At 39.2% G+C, this 23,961-nt stretch overlaps 1 protein-coding gene across 2 annotated transcripts in view; it reads left to right on the top strand.

Annotated features, from left to right (window-relative positions):
* The window catches only part of brsk2a (BR serine/threonine kinase 2a), a 179,137-nt gene that overhangs the window by 102,517 nt on the left and 52,659 nt on the right, over positions 1–23,961 (top strand). For both annotated transcript variants that reach the window (XM_039615429.1, XM_039615428.1), the window contains 2 exons: positions 12,790–12,875; positions 17,514–17,654. In XM_039615429.1, the coding sequence (XP_039471363.1) occupies positions 12,790–12,875; positions 17,514–17,654 (227 nt within the window). The remainder of the gene's footprint in view (positions 1–12,789; positions 12,876–17,513; positions 17,655–23,961) is intronic.

Genomic DNA, 23,961 nt, shown 5'->3' with positions numbered 1-23,961 from the left:
CTGTCAGAAGTTCCTGTTTTCTTCTTGATCTATTAACTGTGACATTCCCACATATGGCATTGTGTTCACTTCCAGCGTAAGAGTACAAATCCAACTTCCAACCATATCCCTGCTGCGCACGCACGCACGCACACACTCCCTGCTCTCAAAACTGCCTTAATTCTATATGGCTTAGATTCAACATTATCCATATTGACACGATGTGTTGGGTGCATATCCATGATGGGAATTACCCCTTCCACCACAAGATGCTGCACTGGTTTGACTGTTGAGGTCATTTCAGGACAGTGAACCCATTGTCATGTTCAAGAAATAATTTTGAGATGATTTGAGCTTTGTGACATGGTGGGTAATCCTTCTGGAAGTAAATGGGTACACTGGTTTCATGAACGGATTGACATGGTCTGTAACAATACTGAGATAAGCTGTGGTGTTTGAATGCTCAAATTGGCCTCAATTGTGGTAAGAATTACAGCATTATTCCTCCAGCAGCATCCTGAGCCATTGATACAAGGAAAGATGGATCTATGTTTTTATGCTGTTGGGTGGTTGGGTTAGAATTTGTTGTAAACAGCATGAAAGCATAGATCTAAGTCTTGCAGCAGAAATCGAGATTCATCAGTCCAGACAGTGTTTTTTCCAGACAAATGGAGGACAGAAGTGTCAGGCCTAAAAAAAAGAGTCAGAAAACCCCGAAAAAAACTGTCTAGGCAACAAAGAAGTGGTTAAAGAAGAAGCACATTAATGTCATTTAATGGCCTAGCTAGTCTCCAGACCTCAACTCTATAGGAAATCTGTGGAGGGAGCTAAAGCTTCAAGTTGCCAAGGTGCCGCCAAGAAACCTAAAGTATTTAGAGAGTTTCTGTAAAGAGGAGTGGGCCAACATCCCTCCTGAGATGTGTGCAAATCTGGTGACCAATTAGTCTTGGTTGTGTTTTGCTTGGGGATGAAATACTATATTTCAATGACATGCAAATTAATTTATAGCTTTGGCATAAAGTGTCTTTTTTCTGGATTTTAGTTGATATTCTGTCTCTCTAGATTAAAATGAAACTACCATAACATTAGAGACATTTCATTTAATCACATAATGATTTCTCTCACTGTATATAAAGCTGTCTTTAGATGACACTGACTTGAGGGAGAAGACAGAAAGGACTTCAATAGAATCATAAGATTACAGTCGCCTATGGTCTGACAAGTTTTCCCTGAAAAAAGAGGATTTACTGTAACATATTTCTACCATACTGACTATCATTAGACTGTATATGAAAAAAGCAACTCCAATAAATCTGCAGTTCAGTCTTAGGGTGAGTATTATTGTTACTAGCCGTTAGCAGAGGGATCAGGGTATCTTTAACATGCAGCAGTTGGTAGTTGCTGTTGATGCCTGCTCTGTTTTCTTCCTCTGAGCCAGTGAGCTGGTGGCTGCTGCTGCTGTTGGGATAAGGACAACTAATTAGCCAGAGTGACTCCCTCTCTTCTCCTGAAGCAGCACAACTTCAAAGTCACTCTACTGTCCCCAAGCCCAGAGAGCGAAAGGAAGAGAGGGAGAGGAGGGATGAAGTGCAGGATGAAGGAAGATAGGGAGGGAAGAGTGTGAGTGTGTCGGGGGAGGGTTAGAGAGGGTGGTGAATATGAAGTTGGAACACTTTAGATGGATGTCTTATGAGGTAGACATCACTACATAGCCATGCTGATTTTGATGGCTTTTAAAGACAGTAAGGTCTGTAAGGTGGTTTTCTGACTCTGTCCTTGATGTAAGTCAGATCAGTTTAAGTGTGAAATGTGCGCCCAAGAAATTGAAAAGTAGTTTGGAGATGCAGCAGTGTGCACTATAATTGCCCCCTTAAGCAAATATTTGAAACACTGCACTGAGGACTCTAAGCTGAGAACAACACGACAATGCCACAGCTTTGGTGCAAATAACGGCAGAAATATTTAGAGCTAATTAACAAGATCAGGGCTCTTTGAATATGTGGATTTTCACAAATGAACATATTTCATCAGAAAATCTAGTATAATTTGTAAGGTCTACATGTCTTAGTACATAACACAGGTGACCTGAAATGAAAGAAAAACTCCTTTTAGGCTATCTATATGACACTATAGTATCTGAGTTTTAAAAGCGCAGCATATAAAATAATAATTTAAGATAAAACAGTCACAGAAAGACAAGGAATAAAGGTTCAGCACACCAACCGACAGGGATTGTGGTGGGCGGGTGAGGAGCAGAATGCCATGGCCACAGATGAATCACACAAGTTCTAATCTTGTTATCCCGACACCTCTGTGACAGCACTGTAGCTTTCTTTCTCTGCCATCTCTTCTTTTCCCTCCTAATGATTATAGATTGTCCCTTCTCTCCCATCTCTGTATTGCCGCAAGTGAGTTGGATATAGAAATGCCTCCAACGTACACACATCCTCTTTAACTTAATGTTGTGTGTTTATCTGTTCGTGTGCAGGGCCGTGCCTCTGAGTGTGCACAGACACCCTTTAAAATAAATGGGTTTCATATATTGCGCCTTGCCGTGTTGAGCTTTGTATGGTGCTGAGCCAGAAACTAGGACTTAACTTGGTTTGATTTTAACAGGTTGACTGCACAGAAAGACCATAGAATTACCAGCTTTGTTTCTCAGCTGTGCTTCTGTTGATATAGAGTATGCTTACTTCGGGTGCTTGCATGACATGCATATGCATGTTACTGGACACGTTGTAAAGAAAAATTCTTCTGAATTGGACTGCAGCAGTGACGATTTCGTACAACTGGGAGTACTTTTGCCATCACATAGCAGCACAAAGTGGCTCCGTCCAAAATAGAAAGAAAAGTGGGGGATCCTGGGCCCTATCGAGCATGGCGGATACGAGTATCAGTGTCTGTGTTTGAAAAATAGATGCCTCACAGGTCCTCAGCTTGCAGTGTTGAAGAAGCCACTAGGCAGAGTTTCAAAGAAAAGCCGGATCTAGGGCTGTCCAAAGTCAAAAACAACAAAGACGTTGGACAGAAACTCTCACAGACACAAGTTTGAGATCTTTGCATTAAATATTTTTGAGACGTAAAGCAAATAAATGATTTTATAGGAGTGCATGACATCTGTCAAGTATGTGGAAGAAATATGATGGTGCTGATAAATTGGAGAATTTTACAGGATAAAAGATTGCTCCATTTTGCTACAAGCCATACTCTGTGGGCACAGCTTGACTGGAGACATTTTTCTCTATCAACAGGGCAGTGACCCAAAGCTCCAAACTGTGCAAGAAATATAAGAGAAGAAGCAGTCAGCTGGCGTTCTGCCATTAATGAAGCAGTCACCAGATCTCAACCTGGTTGAGCTGTTGTGAGAACAGCTTGATTCTAAAGTTCTTATCAAAAATATGAGAAAAGTGCCCCGTTTCTTTTTTTTCTCCCAGTTTCCTCCCAGCATCCTGTAGGGACCTAAAAAAAAGAGTATTTTTTCCCATAGTCGGCCTTGTTCTTTGTCCGCTATCAGTCACGATGAAGGACACTCCACATTTTACATCGTAAATTGCTTTCTAATCATCCAAATCAGTTTTTTCACAGTCTGTACTTAGACTTGTTTTGGAATTGAAAGAAAGTTTTAGCCTTACTTGTGTGACTGTATAACTCATGGGTCAATGTCACTGACTGAAGACACCAGATACTGAGGTTTACAGACTGGTACTTGGAATATTAAGCATCCGGCACGTAAAACCGTGCAGCTCTTGACTGCTGCTTTGCTGCTGCTCACTGTGGCGACAAAGCTCATCAAACACATGCAGTGTTGTTTGAGTGATTTTACCTTTCATATGCCTTATCCTGATAAAACAGAGATGGAGTGCAGACTCGAAATAATGAAATGCAGGATAGCAGAACAGAAGATATAGCAGGATCCCCCATTGAGCTCGACAGGAGACAGACAGACAGACGTCTGAATCGATGGCATTTGTTTCCCCTCTTCAAAGGCAACAGCTGCTGTGTTGTCAGATAGATGAGAAAGCTTTATTTGCTTTTTATTTGTTGTTGCTTTAGTTTTTTTTCTTTTTCTTTTACTTTGTGAGCAGAGGGCATATTCTTTCCCCCTTAAGTAGGGAGATGATTTCATTGAAGAGATCAGCTGAGTTCCCCTCCACAGTTCAGATAGCTTTTCATGGCTATTTATTTATGCTTTTCTACCTGTCGAGCGTGAATTTGTCTTCCTTTTCAACCACTGAATGTTGGTAGAATCCTTTATCCATCTGTTGAAGTAGGTACATCATGTTCCTTTTAGAGGAAAATACTCCAACCTCTTTTTACCTCCATATTTTACATCCAGTGTGCTGCATAGAATTCTTAACGTGTTCCCTATATAAATATGCTTTTCTGAGTGATTATATTCCATGTTGGCCTATGTTCGGGCTTACTGCAAGATATCAACCTCCAACACGATGCAGTTGTCTTCATTATCGTGAATAAATTCACTACTATTTGTACAGCGTGGTGGAAATTTAGAAAAGAGCAAACATTAGCATGATTCCCATTTAGTGTTGTTTATATAATTCAGCGTGTGTGTGTGTGTGTGCGTGTGTGTGTGTGCGTGCGTGCGTGCGTGCGTGCGTGCGTGCATGCACTTGAGCAGCTATTTCGAACGGGACCATTTTTGTTTTTTGACCACTGAAGTGAGGACATCAATTGGTAAAGTATCTTCCAGGCTAATTTGCATGTATTTACTCGCTTTTATTCACGTTTAGCTGTTGCAAATAAACATGTACATTTGCTCCAAATATGTTAATGACTGGTCAGTGTGTCGAACATCAAAAGCAGAACACTTTTAACTTCATCAGCTCCTGCATCTACATTTCTGAGGGGGATTGTTAGCTAATGACCCCGGTGTGCTAACACGCTCTCAAGGACATTCTTCCCTCCATCCTTTTCTCAGTCACGTACTATACATGACTACAAGGCATAAATGCAGGCATGTACTGTAAATTAGTTTGGACACTATATATTATTTCATATGCCATTTATATAATGAATTGGTAATAATGTGCAGTACTAACAGAGAACTTGCGCCTGTTGTGTTTCTTTATATATGTCTAATACTCACTGTATCACCTAATTAACAAGTGTGGATGCTAAAACAACTCCCTAATTACAATGTGAGATTCATTCTGAACTTATTTGCAAACTTTTGAGCTAATTTAAGTTGTTTGAGCTGACCACTCTTACGTATTGACTTCTTCTGTATACAGTATTGACTTCTCTGTCTGTCTCCAGTTTATGTGTCAGTAAATAAGTCACGTATTCATATGTGAAGTTAATTAGTTGGTAAGTAAATTACGTCAGCTCATCACCTATGTCTGCCTGAATTACCACACCAAATTATCCCTGTCAATTTTTCATTACCTACTTTCTGTAAGTTGTTGTTTTTGCACACCACTTTACAAACCAGTGCTAGAATGACCACTAGCTTACTGTGACAAAACTGAACATTAAAGTTTGTGTGTACAGCTTTTTCTTCTAAGAAGAATTACAGGAATTTAATGTAAATAAGGCATTTAATGCAAATTTGTCAGAATAGTTGGATAATCCACTTTCCCGAGCAGCAGCAGCAACTGTTTCATTAGCCTTGCATTCAAATATAGACAGCAGTAAGTTATTAGCTTTGCCCTAGTGTAAGTGATACTGTACAGACGACCTTCAGATGTAATCATTACATTCTGTTCTGAGCTCTACCCTCAGTGTCTGTGAAAGCCACTTCATTAATCCACATTTCACATCTCTCCACAATCCAAGGTCACCGTACCAGTCCCGTCTTGTGAAATTAGCGAGTGGGTGAGTGACATAAACGAATGAATTGACAATAACCAAAAACCAAAACAAAAAAACTTTGCTGCCAAAGCGATCCACTGCCTGCCTGTCACTCGTTCTGCAGGTGGCTTTTGCAGAAAAAACACGTATAGTCATTCACATAAGCAATCACACACCGTCTCTGCGACTCTTTAGCATGTGTCGTGCTATCGCATCCATAAGCCCATGCATGTGGATGCCTTGATTAGACCCAGTGTCCGCAGGGTCTAAAGCACCTCTGCTATTAGACTTTATTAGGACCAAGGTTATCCAGGGACATGTCTGTTAGGGTGAAATGATATGGCCTGCCACTGGTCTAAGTGCCAGCCTGATGAATCTGTCAACAGCATAGGAACACATCACAGACATGATTAGAGAGATAGAATGAGAGAAACTGAGAATAAATGAGGGCCAGCAGAAGAAGATGAAGAGGAGGAGTGATACCAGAATTGGTCTTGGGTGGGAAGGGGTAATGAGCACAATTTCAAAGGTTGGAAGATGGATAAAGGATAAGGACTAGCCAGCTAGCAGAGACTATGTCCAGATCGATTTACATGTCTCTGGCATTGATCAAACTCCCCCGTGTAGAGAATTTACCTCCGCTTCACAAAGGATGACTGATAAAGTGATTATCAGAGAAAAACCTGCTGCACTGACTGACTGCGTATGTATCAGTGTATTTTACATTTGTGTATTTGTGTGGTCCACAAGGACGGAGAAGTGATAAACAGAAAAAGATGAAAGTAGGAGAGAGATTACTTTTTTCAGTTCAAAAACTTTCACTGAAATGGGATCATACAAATAAATGATTTTATTTTGTGTTTGTTTTGCTCCCAGTGCGACCAGCTCAGTTGTGAGAGATAACGCAGCTACCTAATGCGCACACGCCTCACCTCAACAAACACTGTTAAATCCATTGCCCCGAGCCTGTCTTTGTAAATTTCCAAACCAATTTTGGATAAGCAGGTTCCCCCAGAAGCACACATTAATATCATCTCAAAGTTAGTGATTATGCCCTGCACAAGAAGTAGATTTGGGACACATTACAGACTGATGCCCTCTGCAATGTTGTAACGAGTAGATAGTGTGTGTTTGTCCTTGAAACAGATGTCCTTACATGCTGGTTACCAAGACTGACATGCAGCAGTCTTCAGCGAATCAACTCCTTCCAACTAACATGCATGTGCAAGAACACAGACACACACACATGCTTGCATGCACACCAGCTTGGCTACCTCCTGTCCCTTATTCTGCCCTACTGGCTCACTGACCGACATATGGATGGATGGAGGTGGCTCTTGGCTTGCCATGATCAGTAGAGTGTATGTGTACAGTGTGTGTGCAGCATAGAGTAATGTATCCACATGTCACAAGTATAAATGCTGACAAGCTGACTGGTTTTGTCTGTGAGCCAGTAGCCAAGCTGTGTTGTCTCCTCCCCTTCTGCTCCCTAACAGTTAGACCAGGTCTCCTTCTCTACAGCCGTTACCCCATCCAGATCTTACGCCTCTTTTTCCCATATGTTAACTGTTCATTCTATCATTAAGCTAAAAGAGTAACTATATATATAAATATCATAACGTAGACCTTGAGTGAAATATGATATCTACTTGTATAATGTTGAAGACCGGTAGATTAAGTGTAAAAACTTCTTTGTTTAAAAAAAGTAATCTTTGAATTATAAAGCTGAGCTGTATGAAAATACATATTCGGGGGGAAAAAGATGTTATGCTGCAAAGGTAATGATCTCTGGCACAAAGCTGTTAGAAAACAATATAATAGATTAATCTTAAACCATGACTCATGCCATCATAATCCTATATTTTACACATCTTTCAAAACGCTGAGAAATATGGAAACATAAAAAAAATCATTGTTGTCAGTTAATGTCGATATTTGGTTTGTTCTACAAAGTAAAGCCATTAAAGTGGAGAGGTCTCTCGCGTCTTCTGATGCTTGTAACTCGTTACATTGCTGCCTTGTGTTATCATTCACACTCTGCTTGGTCCATGGCAATGTTAAACAGGTTGTCCTTTCCCCATGTTGTGTTAATTAACAATAAAAGACCCAGGAGATGGGGTGGTGATGTGCAGGGAGGATGGCTCAAGCTGGCACCACTGCTCCTCCCCCCATTTCATAACACTTTTCTTTTGCTGTTCTCCGTTGGAGAGAATTACATGGCTTTTCCTTTATCCCTTCCACATCCACATATCCTCCTCTGTCTGTCCTTTGTTTTGTTTTTTTATCCACCCAGCAGCTTTTGCACGCACTACGGCCTCAGTGTTAGCATAGCCACCCTTTTTTTTATCTGACACACATGGCTGCCCTGCTGACTTTGATCCTTAGATCTCAGTATCAAGGGACCATTCACTCACTTGCCTGGGGAGGTGACAGAAATGTCTGTGTTTTCCTTCTGTGGGGTGAGAGAGGCCGGCTGGAAAAATAGTGTGAGGTGCAATAAGTGCAGAGTGAGAGATGACAGAGCTTGTGATCCAGTATTTCACCCTTTGAGATTTTGGGGTGGCTTCTGTGTTTGGTCATTCTGTCACATGTGACATGAATCTAATTTCTTTGCTTCTTTGTTGTTGTCTGCATGCCTGTAATCCTCTGGCCTCTATCACTGACCATGGCGATAAAACTATTGATGTTGCCACTCATTTGTTTGCTCATCCATTCGGTCATTTAGATCCAGGGTTGTAATTTAACAAATCAATAGCAAGCTGATGGAACTATGCTAAACTGGCTGTCATCCTCTGAATTTGGAGTGACACCACTTACTCCTTTTGTCTTATTTTTCCAAGTAGCTCCAGCCTTCTCAGCCCTTCTCCCTCACATGTGTATTATTCTATTGCAGCATCTGCACTTTGCTTGCAAATTGTATTAAAGGTAATAAATCATATAAGATGTACGTTTTAGAACGAACAACATCAAGACCATTAGGACCATGAGACTTTTTCTTTCAGCATACGGCTTGCTTTTTTATTATAGCTTAACTGTAGTTGCAGTTGTTGTCTTAGTTAACATATTTTTAAAAAAATCAGTGCTGCTGTTCCTTCCTATTGATTCATCTATTGTGGCAGGATGTGACACTGATGGGAAAGCCTGTGGGTCGAAGTGTGCCAATCAGCTCTTTCACTAACAAGCTCCTGTTCTGATGTCTTCTGCTAATGATGTCCACTTCACAACAATAACCACACTGCTTTACATTCGACCCCTGTTTTCTGGTGAGGCGTCTTTTTTCCTGCCTTGCAGACCCATTTTGTTATCGAGAAATTGACCAGAAATTGCTGTAATTTGAACTGCCAAACAAAAAAAGAACACAAGACAAGATAAAAAGAGTGTCTTCATCTAACCTCGTGTCCATCTGTTTAGGTGCATGTGTGTATCTTGGTGAACAATGTCCAAGTGCTTGCTAATAAAGGCCTAATGAAGTCCCATGGAGAAATGGCAACTGGAGAGAATTGTCCACACTCACAGATGTGAAATTTAATGAGAGACTGTGGCATGCACAGGATCCAGGCCAAGATGGGGAATGGCCACCTGGTATTGTTTATTACTAGCATGAAGTTACAGAGTGTGTGTATTTGAGTGAGTGGGCAGTTAGTGGCTGTGTGGATAAATGCAGTTAGTGGCTGTGTGGATAAATGCAGAAACTTCTAGTTGGTGTTCCTCCTTTGTGTGTTGTTTCCTGTTTTACTTTGGAGGTTCGTGTCTTTGTTCGGTTTACATGGTATATTTTCATAGTATTGATTATTCTTGGAGATTAAGTGCAGTGTCTGTCTGCCCTTGTAAGCATTAGTATGCATTAATCCACTGCATGAACAGAACACATACTGTGTGACCCCTTTTCCAGAAGAAAGCAAATGAGGAATAACCGTATTTTTCCAGTCACTTTTTGATAACAGTAGGATACTTAATGAAAAAGGGCTGCACTGTACATTACTAGAAAGAGCAAAGGTTGCTTCACAGATTTATAATAGTATGTTAATCAACACCAAATCTTGCAATAAGCAGACTGTTGTACAGTTAAGTCTTCACATTAAGCCTCATTTCTCTTTTTTTCAATTAACTAAAAGGAGGTGTTAAAAGAAGCTTAGGATGTCGGCCCTGTAGGATTTCAACAGCTCATCTCAAGTCCTGGTTAGCATTAGTCTCCTTGCAGGGAGCCTACTGCCAGCTAGCGAGCTAGCCACCATGGGCTCATTCTTAACAACGCACCTTAGCCTCAGGTGAGAAAGTGGCATAGTGCAGTGCTACTGATAGCACTCATTAGTGTCTGGATTAACCCTGATTAGCCTAGCTTTTTCTCATGCTGCTTCTTCATGCCAGTGGTAATTATCACTTTATACCCTTTTCAGACTCAGATGTGTGCCTAGTTTTTCTAATATATTTTATATAGCTTTTTATTCTCTTGTGTTTTTTTTGTTTTTGTTAGGCCCAGCTTGAATAATAAAACGCTGCACTGCATTTTCTTTTCAGAGACTGAATGTATTTAAGCAGTTTTTTAAATTGTGTTTTTGCCAGATACAGAGTTGTTTGCCTGAAAAATATGAGCTGTGTGTAAAGGATACCACAATCACAGACTGAGCAGAGACCACTAACAAAAGCTGTCTTGAAATTTAAGCATTGTGAGTATATAAGTCATTAAGACATGGAGATTTGTGCGTATTACTTATTGAACAAACAGCTTTGGAGAATTTAATGAAAACATAGTTAGCTGGCAGATCACAGTTTTGACTTCATTCCACACGAGTGTTCATAAAGCCAAGCCACGCTGAGTATGACATTAAAGCAACGTGAAGGCTGTCACAGTCAAATGACATAGTGAAATTGATTTTGATGAGATTGAGAGAGGAGCCTTTAACTCGCACTGTTCTTTCATCTTCATCCTTGTCAGCCAAAGTTAGATGCTGAAGGTGGAAGGGAAGATGGGCAATAATTGTGGAACGGTGAGCTGATGACCGAGAGGAGACCAGGAGGACAGGGTGCTGAAGAGCAGTGGTGGATTCTGTCGAAGTGGGTTGCATGCTGATTTTCAGTGGCAGCTGTACATGCTGACAAAGACCTCTGGAGATGGTGGTACAAATCCAGAGTGATCAGCTGAGTTTTGGTGAAATTTTGCTTTGTACATGTCACCTAGCAGCTCTGTACACAAAACAAAAACAACAAAAAAACGTAGGGACTTTAGTTGTCTCAGCTGTCTGTTTCTTCTGGACACGGTAGTGTTTATATTTACAGTACAGTCAATAACTCGAGTGTAAAGAAGCCTCTTGTGGGCAATGTTCATGTACCTGAGTGCACATTTTGACCCATATTGACCTATGCTTTGTGTTGTTGACTGTGGGTAAGAGCCAGTCCGTGGACAGTGTTCAAATGTGCAATGTGTGACTCTGACACATTATTCTCCCTCACATTTCTTATCGAAACAAACTGACTTGTGTTCACGTCGGGAAAACCAATGGATTATGAAATGTGACAGTATTTTCAAGGCTTGTTTTGTGAGAGAATGTGTAAGATAAGGCATATGCAACCTGTTTTCCATCTGTTTTTGAAGCAAACATGAGATAGCAGTTATTACTGGCTGGGAAGCTAACCAGCTCAGAGTCTGATCAAAGCTTATCTTTGTCCGTTCTCTCACTAGAAAGTAACAGTCAGGTCCTTTCCTTAGTTTACTTATTCCAAAAGTTATTCCATGGAAAAGAATGTTGATTTACAAATCTTATACAGGGAAGTGTAAAATGTATTTTGAGGAATAATTTTATTATTGTAACAACCATGATTTAAAAAACAAATCTTATAAACCTGTGTGTGCAGGTGACTATTACTGTACATAATTATTAAACAACAACAAAAAGTAAATATATTTCAATTATTTATTTTACCAGTGAAACCAATATAACATCTCCACATTCACAAATATACATTTCTGACATTCAAAACAAAAAAAAACAAATCATTATAGCCACCTTTCTTTGGCCATCCATCATTTTTATTCACAATTATAAAAACAAAAACAGATCAGATGTTTTAGAACCAATATAACATCTCCAGAAAAAATACATTTCACATTCAAAAGAAGGTACTGAAAATCCACTATTGGATGTTTCCATGATTCTGTCAGTGGAACTCAGATGACACCGCATTAAAAGCAGACGTGATTCTGTCATGGAAATCACTAAATTGGCTCTGGAACACTTTGAGACAAAGCTTAAAATAGACTGAAGCAAAGTGGAAAGAAGTTCTGTGGTCAACAAGCAATATTTCAAAACTATTTTTGGCGTCTGGAAAAATCCAACCATTGATCTCTGACAATTCAGTTGCCTATTTCTTGGCCCAGTCTTGACGTTTCAGCAATCTTGTTCAGTGGTGGTCAGATGTTTCAGGAATTGTCGGCTTTCACGCCTTGGTTTTCCACAGATGTTGACTATTTTGAATGAACGCTTGATTGTTAATGATCATGCTTCAGAAGCTTTGCAACTGCACTTTGAGACAAAGCTCTCACTATCTGGAAAACCATCAGTTGCTCAAATCAGTGCTCAAACGAGCTCAAAAGTCACTGAAAATCCAGTGCTAATAATACACCTGAGGGTGTTGATGTCATTATGCCAAACGATGTATTTGCATCTATTACAGCAGCTTGACTTCATAGTAGAAGACTCCAGGTGCTAAACTGGTTTGCCTGCAGCTGGTTTGTACAAGTGTTACAGACTGGTGGTAACCCTTTTAGCAGTGCCTCATCAGGGGATGTTTTTGGGGATATTGAGTACTTTGTACCTAAACCAAAGTACTACACTACTTTGGTACTACGGTTTAAAAAAGAGAAAGAAGGGAATATTTATTTTTTAATAGGCCCGATTATATTCTTGGTGTGGAGTCTTTTTAGGAATGTAGCAACATTGATGATGCAGTAATCAAAATTCTTTTTACTAATTTCTTCTTCCTTCTTCTTCTTTCTTACAGGTGGAGCGAGAAATAGCTATTCTGAAGCTCATAGAACACCCACATGTTTTAAAGCTACACGATGTCTACGAAAATAAAAAATACTTGTAAGTATCACCAGCTGACTTTGGTCCACTTTTGATGTGTGTGAAATATACAAAATCATAATTGTAATGCAAACACAATAAAAGACTGGAAATTTGTGTCACAACTTTTGTGACTATGAGATATTCTTACAGTCAGCTGCTGTGTTGGACACGTGAACAGTTGTTAAAATGCCACAAATCATTGTGGTGGTCTGCAGAGCAGTTGTGATTGGTGCATTATGATTGCAGGCCAACAACTACAGCCTTAGAGGGATAGATGCTCCATTAGTATTGGCATGAAGCATTTAATTTAGTTGTGCACGCTAGGGGACTGCTAATAGGGAGAGGAAGCCTTGGTAATGTAAACACCATGACATGCTTATCAGAGGCAACACCATGGCATTAAGAAACATTAGCCATGAAGAGCCTGCTGCAGCAGCTGCACATACACACACAAACACACGCATGCACACTCATGCAGGCACTCGTACATTTATCAGCTTACTTTAGCAGTGGTGAGTGACAGCCCCATCAGTTGTTCATAGTAAACCTCTTGATCTATAGAGGACTGTTTGTCAACTAAATTCAATTAGTTTTCATTTTTAGCTTACAAAGCAAACAGGATTGGACATGCAGTGCTGTACGTGTCATCTTTTAAGATGATAGGAACTGCAAAATATTATGATTCATCCTATAATTGGATTATTAAAATCACATTTTGTGCGCATTGCTTCATGACTTCTGACAGACGGTCACTAGTAGCATCACAAAAGACAAATTGATTTACATTTGCACCACGAGTGACTTGAATACACTCTGAGCTTTGCACAAGTGATGTAATTTTTCTCTTAATATGTTTTAGATTCTTAGTGTGATATCTCCACTTGACAGCCAGTAATTGATAGACATACAGCATGTTTGGAGCTTGCAGGCCCAGAGCTTGAAATACTTATTATTCTGCTGGCACAAGCTGTTTAAACTGGTGTTGTGGGTGTGTACAAGAGGTGATAGAGAATTTAAAGGAGCCTGAGAGGAATTTTGGTAAAAGAAACAAACTATATCGGAGAAATTCTTCAAGTAGCCTCAACTAGGAAATGCAAAATTTCTTGCAAATCAGATAGTGTATGATTTTTTTTAAAGCCTAAAATGTATTGATCTTATTAAGTTTGTTTTTGTGAATCCTTAAACAATCAGTCAAGGAGTGCAAGATTTACTGTTTTTGTAAGAAATTTACATACACTTATCACGGGCATGAATGTCATGGTATTATTATTTTCAGTGATTTCTTTGAACTGTTGTGGAATGATTGTACAGCATACATTTTTAATTACTTTAAAAAACAAGAATTTGGTCCACAAGTTAGAAAATATTTATTCTCTCCACACAGGGACAAAAGTATAAATACAGGGTCAAATATTTGCACACAGCCCCACTAAGGTTTGGTTAAAAGACCCTTAGCAAATCGCACCTTAATCAGATGTTTTTGGTAGTCATCAACAAGCTTCTAGCATAATTCTGGCTGGATATTTGACCACTCTTCTAGATAGAATTGGTAGAGTTCATTTAAAGTGCTTGGTTTCCTGGCACAGACCTGCCTTTTAAGAACAGTCCATAAATTTTCAGTAAGGTTGAAGTCTGGGCTTTGAGAAAGCTATTCCAGAAGCTTAACGCTAGCTTGCTTCATTCATTCCAAAACCAGTTTTGATGTGTCTGAGTTTCCACCATCTAGCTCTCAAACTCTAATTTATTTATAAGGTAAAAACAAAAAAACCCAACTTATATTGACCAAATTGCTGTACCACAGATTTGATAAAAGTAAATAGGCAAAGAGAAGAGAAATAAGTAAACGTATGCTAGCAGGTGCTAAACATATACAGTCATGGCTGAAAAAAGCATAGGAGACACAATGAGTAAATCAGACAAACTCAAATTCCAATGAATAATAATAAGTTTTAGGTTTAGTTTTAAAATACTCAGAGGAAGGAGCAGACTTCACTGTGAGGGAAATGCTGTTCTATGTTGCTAAGACTCCTCTGATTTAAAATCCAGAGTAGCAGGCAGTCAGAAGCATGCGATCAGCTGACTGGAGGAAACAAGAAGTCAAGTAGCTGTGTAAGAGGTTGGAGATGTAAAAAGGAGGCAGGCCAAGAAGAGCTTTACAGACAATTTTACAGAGCAAGATCAGAGGATCTTGAAATCACTTCTAAACTTCACTGGCAATAAGTGAAGAATAGCTTAAACAGATTAATATGATTTCTTTTTGAGGTGCCTTTGAGCAGCCTAGCAGCAGTATTTTGGGCTGAGCTGAATCAGAGGAGGAAAAAAGCTATTTTTAACCATTGAGTTAATTTGCTTATCTTAAAGCCAGATTCAAATATCACACCAAGATTTTTGACCAAAGAAGAAGTTGTAAGAACAGGTTGGGACCTAAGACGGAACCCTGAGGTACCCCACAATAAAGTGTAGCTGTGGAAGAAGAATTGTTTCCAAAGCTGGCAGAGAATGGTCTATTTTTGAACCAGTGTAGTGCCAGCACAGAAGTGCAGGCATTGTAGGGGATGTTGTAAGCAATGGCATCGCAGAGATTAAAGAGGACAAGGAACAGGTATTTTCTTGATATGAAGCTGAAAAAAATTCCCTAATTGTTCTATCAATTTTGAGCAATCTACTAGTATCACTCATAGCAAAACAGTCCCATAACATGATGCTACCACCACCATGCTTGACAGCTGATATACTTTTGTTAGGTTTGAAGGCCCCACCTTTACTCCTCTAAACATACTGCTTGTCATTGTGGTCAGAGCTCGTTTTTTGTTTTGTTTGACAATAAAATTTAGATTTAGAACTTTTATATAGTTCTAGAAATTTAGAACTTTAGAACTGAAGAATCTTCTTGGATAAGAGGTAAAACATCTTCAAGAAACTTCAAGAAAAAGTTCAGTCGCTTTCTTTCCAAGCTCCTTAGACTAACATGACCTGGATGACTGAGAACCTACACAGCCATATTTGACAATAAATCTTTTTTCCGGAAGACATTTTTCTTGTACATGTGGGCAGCTGCTAATTTTGGTCGAGCCCGGAGGTGTGGATTTTGGGACAGGGGCTTTTATCTTGGTTAGCACGCTCACAGTCTATGGCTATGTAAAACTCTGGTCACCGTGTGACACTGTTGTTTCCAGTTCTTGGCAGGCTTGAGCCTTGGGGGTTCCTCGGTTGTTTCTGAACATCCTAACCAGTTTCCTCTCATCTGAGGTTGACAGTTTAGGGCTTCCAGACAAGTACAAGTTATTCAGTTGTGACACGTCTGAATAACTTGTACTTGCATACAATTGTTTGAACTGTTGATCTTGGAATCTACAGTTGTTTCCAAATAGCTCCAAGAGACCTTCCCAACTTGTGTAAGTCTACAGTTCTTTTGGTCTTCACTGAACGCTTCTGACCACAACTGTATGTCCATAAGAGTTAATAGTAGTAGTAGAATTTTCCTAAACCTTGAATACTTTAGCTTAGATATAATATTAAATCTGAAAGGGAAATCCTGATTCTTGCATCATAATAAAGCTATTTTTTCAGAGACAAATACAAATTTAAAACAGAATAATCGGAGGAATTACAGCAGTAACAAAAATGTATCTTTTTTAGGGTAAACTCAGTGGAGCATCCTGCCTAAACGCCAGTATTTTAAGTCACAGACCAGAAAACTTACCTCACAGGGAAATTATATTTGTAGCCGTCCTTATTCTGCATGCAATATGTGTTTGTTTTTGTAATTTGTGCTCACTTACTTGTTTGGACTGGTTGTTATTTTTGCCAAAGCTGCCGAGGCTTTTCCAACAAAGGTTTTGCCTTTGGACTGAGGGCTGTTTAATGAGCACGTGCGCTGTCGCTAGTTACAGTTTGAGACGCCATATGTTAATAAAATGAAAGAGATCCATGTGCACCCTAATATCCAGAAGGGGAGAGACAGAATATTTTACTATCAGTCTGGATTTCACTTTGTCCTAGTGAAGATGGAGTGAGTTCGAGTACAGGATATATGAACAGTTGAGATCGGAGCAGGGCCAGGGCGCTGCTTGCTTTCAATCCACAGACACAGCTGCAGGCATGGGTCAGTGAAGATTCATCTCCTCCCTCTCCCCTTGGAGCTGCAGAGCATGGCCACACAGTCAGGATGACAGAATGCTTGGCCACACAGACTCAAAGGCCACCTGACGAAGGGCCGCGTGAAATGATGAAGTGATGCAAGGAGGTTGTGTGTGTGTGTGTGTGTGTGTGTGTGTGTGTGTGTGTGTGTGTGTGTGTGTGTGTGTGCGCTATGAAACTAAGTAGATGCACAATAGATCGCCAAAGAATTATAAAAAAAGATTGATCAGCATGATATAGTTTTTCAAAGATATAGATTTGAAAGGTTGTTAGTCTTTAATCTATGTGCTTAGAGGGAACTATCTTCCTGCCATTGCTCCATTTCTCAGAAACCTTAGAGGTCCAAGGTTTTTCTTTTCTTTAGGGCTTTGTAAGGGGACTTAGTAGAGAGTGCAGGTATTTCTTCAAGTTTTTTCTTTCTTTCTGGGTGCATGTATGAGAGTTTCTCCTCATCTACTCTCTTCATTTTGTCCTTATTTCTTTGGCCAGTTTCACTGTCTCCTCTCTGTTTTTCAGGTACCTCGTGCTAGAACATGTGTCTGGTGGTGAACTGTTCGACTACTTGGTGAAGAAAGGCAGGTTAACACCTAAAGAGGCCAGGAAATTTTTCAGACAAATCATGTCTGCCTTGGATTTTTGCCACAGTCATTCCATATGGTAAGTGACATCCTCATGAAAAATTTCCTGTCATAGCTGCTGCTACTGTGGAGGGTGTAAAGGGTTGGATTGCACTTACGGAACAGGAGCTAATAAAGATACTGAATGAAACAGTCCAATGTTTTTTTCATTGATACTATTCATTTAGATGCTCATCAGTGTTTTTGACATTCGGAAAACAAATATAGTTTTGACATAAATGAAGGAAACTCATATTCTCAAATATGCATTGATAAAATAAATGCTTCAATATTTGAGATGTAAGAAAAAATATTGAATTTAAAATTGTAATAAGATTAGCTGTCCTCTGCACACATACAAATAGGACTGTAATACAAGAACGTTGTGAAAACCACAGACTAGATGTAATATTTGAGATACTTGGAGTTAAAACCATAAGAGGCACATTCATTATGTGGAATCCATAAAAAACATCAGTTACATTTAAAAAATGTATAAAACTATCATACCCAGGAGGCGTAACAAAGTCAATTTGGTTGTCATACAACATTGAACAAATAATGAGTTCCCCAGTAATGACTTCTGGAAAGATGCAGACTTTTCCTAAAGTGAATCTATAATCTAAATTTCAGTCAGTTTATTCAGATCTTTGGAGTGCTGTTTAGTTTTCTTACCAATGATTCATTATGGAGATTACAGAATGGAAAAAAAACCTTAATATTGCTTATTTTGCGCTTTTGTGCTTGTGAGTATCGCTGACACGTGGCAAAGAGAATCTCAGACACATATCTGAATCTATATGCATTCTTTTCAAACAAAATCAAAAGGAAATATGAGTTTGTTTATCGTGAAGCAGATAAGCCATGACAAATAATGAAAAAGATGTGGCGATAACTTGAAAAGTTGAAAATGTGCTTCGGTGAGAAGCAGAAGGGACATTTTTTCTCAGTAACATGATAAATTAGGCCTGTGCAAAGGTCTCAGATCACTTTTCAGGTGTCTCTATTTATTTCTGCAAACCTGCGAGGTTAGGCAGAGTGAAGGCAAGAGTAGAAATCCTCTTATCAGGAAGGAGGACAAACATAGACATACACAAACTGTGGAATAGTAAAAGCACACCCTGTGGAAGAATAAACGTCAAAACTGCATGACCGTACCTGCTGTAGTGTATGTGCTCATTTCTCTTCTTCTTGATATGAAATGTTTTCATAGTGAACCCATCTATATTTTATATTCTGCGTCTTTTGGAAGATTATTTTTGCACGACAGTAAACCTGTTCTAAACATAATTTCCATAACGTGCTCCAAAGTGACACATTTTGTTTGACTTCGGGGGGTAATTTAACTGTTTACCAGCTCATAGGCTAGAGGCAATCATATAGAACTCAGAAGTCAAATATGTCAGCAGGAGACTGATTTAGGAACCTCATTTGTTTGTATGTGTTTGTTTCTCGTTTTCTATGTGTGTGTGTATATAGGGTGTGTCATGTGGAGATTATACATAGTGAACATTTGTTTTCCTAAGCAGGGCAGTGTGTTTGTTTCTGTGTTTCAGAGTGTATTCTTTCATTCTGTGTTTTATCAGCCTCTTCTTACATGGCAGAGCACCAGGACCATAGAGCTGAATAATATCAAATGCATTTATTTTTACCTTGTCGAGGAGTTAAAACTGTAAATTTCCAGCTACTTGCCAGAAGCTGCAAAAGGAAATTGCAAGACTGAACGTAAAGACAAAATATAGTCCTACATTCAGCTACTTGAAATTTATAAATACTTTGTGTATTATTTCCTAAATCAAATAACAGCTGGGTCTGTTAATGTAAAACAAAAATTAACAGGATGAGTTTAATTACATAATCTAGTAACATAACACACATAACAGTAAATTCACGCAAGTGAAAAATGTTAAAAATTCTTAATGACGGGTTAATTTGATGAGACATGGAGAATTGGAGAGGGAACCCAAATGCAGGACGTCAGAGGCAGACAGATTACACAAAAAGGGAGCAGTTTATTTAGGCTGAATTAAAAGTCCAAAAAACACAAAAGTCTACAAGGAAAAATCAAACGCTATCCATATACTGGCAGGGAACACGCAGGGGATATAACCACACAGCTCCGCAAAGTACCAAAGAAAGGCAGGTGAAGAACAGAGTGAATACACACAGAAGGTTGATTAGGGAGGAGACACAGGAAGGTAACAATTAGGAAATCAAGGGAAGACAGACAGGAAGTAAAACTGACATACGACTTGTCAGAAAACAAGTCTTCTTATACCTAAATAATAAAAACTTCAATGCAATTATGAGACAGGGAAATACAAAGGGACTAGAGGAGATGGAGGCAGGACTAAGACAACAATCTGTAAGTCCTGAAAACCGGAAAACCTATAAAATGAACTTGTCCCTAGAAAAACAAAGTCAACACACAGTAGAATAAGAAGGAATTAAAATGGTATTCTAAACTCCAAGTACTAGCACATAAAACCTAACCAGGAACTCAGACTTGAACATGTTCAATCAAAGTTTGAAACAAAAATAAAGAAAAAGAACGCTTCACACTGAATAAAGATGAAGATAGGAAGTCTAACCAGTCAGCCAGAACATCAAAAAAAGAGAGAATGGAAAGGGAGAAAAAGAGAATAGCCACACCATAAACCAGAATGGAAAACTCAGAGAGCAGACTAAAACATAATACAAAAGGACAAATGGGAAGGAAAATGGTACAAAAATACAAGGGAGAGCAAATTCCCTCAAATTCAAAAGTTATGAGAACAAAACTCAAAATCCTGTGGCAAAAGACCATCACATTCATATTATTGAATTATTGTACCTGTGTACCTGAGGCCAATCATGAAGTACAGTAGACAAACCTGCTGCTACAGAACAGAACTAAAAAATAATAGAACTGGAGTCATGTTTGTTTTAGTAAATGTGCTGATTGTTTTCACAAGTTAAAAATTCCTGCATATTTATCTACCTGCATATTTGCCAAAGTATGCATATAAAAGTTCTTTGTAACCATGACTATTCACTCTGCTTTTGTTATGTGTGTCAACTGAGTCAACATGGCGAGTCAGATTTCACTTCAGCAAAATTAATGTTTGAATAAACAGTCGAGCGTAGCGAAGGTGCTGTACAAAACGTAGGGCAAAGACTAGATCAGGGTCCGTGTTTACTTGCAGAAGTAACAATCAAAATGTGCTCATTATCCAGCACATTATGATTTTGTTTCCTTGCTGATCACACTGTGATAGTCATCACTGGCAGGGGCTTTAGATTTAAAGTAGGAGATCATCATAAAATCCTAGCACAGCCATGGCCAGGCCATGGCCATTGCATTTTTCATTGGCACTATAACTGTTTCCAGTTATAGCCAGTCAACTCATGATGATAATGTATGCCCATCATAACTTTTGTGCCAAGGCTATGTGGCTGAAAGTGCTACAAAGAGTCGTGGAGGCTTTTCTATTTCTCCGTGCACAGTAGAGTATTATACTGATGAAAGAGTCGACTCTAAGCCAGTGAAAAACAGCATTCAATACTCCTTTTAACCTGGAGCGTAGTTGTGAATGGCTCCAATGTAGATTAGTATAATGTTGCACAGTTAATTAAGAGGAAAAATTAAGCTAATTTGTCATGGAATTATACAGTGCAATTCCTATGATTAGATATAATTTGTATTTTACTGCATAGTTTATAAAGGACCCTGTTCCAGTATGACTGTTGTTATTTACTTATTTGTATGTTTTTTTTTTAAATGAGAGCTGTTGTGCACAAGCTGCTGCTTTCTTCAGACTAACTTTACACTTGAATTATCTTTAGATGATGCAGTCACCTTTATTTTATTGTCTGAACCATCAACTGATGCTGATGCATTGAAACTGGAACACTTGGAGGGGTGAACCCTCCCCCCACAACATAATTGTTGCACAAACAAAAATAGAACAAAACTGTTCCACCTTAGGAAGGAATAAAAACTAGAAGCCTTTTATCATTCCATGTAAATACATTTCTGATAATGGCTGTGAGAACAGATTAGATCAATTAGGAGGAAGCATCTGGAGCTGACATTAAGTGCATGCACATAGATAGATTATCAGAGCTCCTTTGGGCAGTTTTACCTCTCCTTCCATGTTTTACTTTGTTGCTGTCTCACTGTCTTAGCTCCTCAAATCCCCTCACTAACACTCTCAGAAAATGATGCCTTGTAAATCTGTCATGAGGAGGATTATTTGGGAGTGTTGCTACACCGACTCGCCCTCCTCCCAACCTCAATTAGGGCCAAACAGACAGGCAGACGCAGCCCTTCTCACCTCCCTTCCATTCTCACTAATGAGATCCCAGCATCCCCTCAATAAAAAAGCATTTCTGCAATCATTCCTTCCATTTTGACTTGTCTGCACAGGAGACCTACGCAGGCCATTAGAAGTGCCCCTTTTTTCCTCTGTGACTCACCGTGCAGACTGGGGGTAAACACATGCTCCTCAACCTTTCTTTTCTCCCATTTTCACTTCTTCACATTTCCTCATGCTTCCGTTTTCCACCCACGTCTTATCCCCAAATAAAATCTCTTCAGCTTGATGGATGTAAGGCTTGAAATAAATGAAATAATGTAGGGGAAAACGGGGGTTTTATGACTCAGTGTTTTCTCTGCCTGATTCAGAATGCTCTCTGATTCAGAGTAGTCTTTTTTTAGGGAGAGAAGGGGACAAAGTGAAGCACACGGGGTTAGCTGCCAAGGGAGATGAGGCAAAGATAGGTACAGCTGGGGTAAAAACCGATGTGCGAAAATAATCTTCATTGGAAGAAATGCATAATAGATGCTGCAGCAGTGAGAGAAAAGCATAAATATAGATCTAGTGTCAAACTAGCTTCCTATCCCCCCTTTCCTTCTCATTAAGACATGCCTTGTATTTGTTATTTGTCTTCTGATGTGAGATGTGCAAACCTGTGACTCACACAGAGACGGACTGACTGGCAGACTGGTTAGAGCACAGATCAGAGCACAGCGCGCCTATGATAATGACATTTTACTGATCTTTGTAAAAAATTTGTCTTTCACTTCCTCCTGTAGGGACATCAGAGGTCAACTATAGAGCAGCACTTCTAGAGTTGCAGTTTGTTGCTCAATGTCACAGCAACAGTGTAACAGTGTTTCAAAGAATTCATAAAATTTTGAAAAATGTACTTCTTCATTTACGAGTCACAGTAACATGATTTTGTTAGCCTTCAACAAAACACACAGTATATGCTATTTGTTTTTTCTATGGTTTTTATATAAACACATATTAATGCATTTAATTGTAGTGTCAAAATTGGATGCACTTGTTTAAATTACAGTTTAGCTTTCTATGATGAACCCAGTTCACAATGTCTCCATTCTTATATTTGCAGCTGCCTGCCCCTCCCTGAGCCTGGTTCTGCTGGAGGTTTCTTCCTGTTAAAAGGGAGTTTTTCTTTCCACTGCCACCAAAGTGCTTGCTCATAGGGGGTCATATGATTGTTGGGTTTTTTTCTGCAGGTATTATTATAGGGTCTACCTTACAATATAAAGCACCTTGAGGCAACTGTTGTTGTGATTTGGCGCTGTATAAATAAAATTGAATTGAATTGAATGATGGATATTGCATTTTTTGTTTTTCAAAAATACCCAGGACTTAAGCTGCCCTTTTCCTCTAGTATGGGTAATGTCCTTCTCCATAAAAAGAATTAATCAAACAACCACAATGAGTCAAAGACATGAAAAATGTCTTTCTTTTCATTCCTTTTCTTGGACACATTTGTGAAGGCTTTGAATGAATCTCCTGAGAACTTGCAAAAGTTAGAGACAAAACTAAAACTCCTTGGTTTTTGTTCCTTGAACACACTGGTTCGCATCAGGATTAATATTGTCTCACTTTTCTTTAGTATGGAGAGTGTAATGGATGTGAAGATCTTATCTTTTCTCTTCTACTTGTGACACACCTAGTGATTTTTCACTTGTCGTACATGCATTGTCAGGCTCCCCCTTTATCTGCATGGACACATTCAAAGCTGTCTACAGATGAGAATAAAAGACTATTTCACCCTAACCAAAGTAGTCTTTCCACTTGTGTGGAACTCTTTCCCCCTTTCACCAAGGAAGCTTCCGTTTATGTGCTCACACATATTAACGCAGTCTTTCCTTTTCCTATTCCTGATAATATGATGTGCACATTATTGCTGCCACCTACATGTGCACAAACAAATGCTTGGTCCAGAAGTCACATTAAACCCACACAGTAGCATAATCACGCATATCATCCACATCCACCTTTTTCCCTCACTTTGTCTCTCCCACACTTTGTCATTAGCCGCTGTATATC

The sequence above is a fragment of the Oreochromis aureus genome, linkage group 7, assembly GCF_013358895.1.
Source record: "Oreochromis aureus strain Israel breed Guangdong linkage group 7, ZZ_aureus, whole genome shotgun sequence".
Lineage (NCBI taxonomy): Eukaryota > Metazoa > Chordata > Actinopteri > Cichliformes > Cichlidae > Oreochromis > Oreochromis aureus.
Note: the sequence above shows the minus strand (reverse complement) of the source record. Positions and strands in the feature narration are given on the sequence as shown.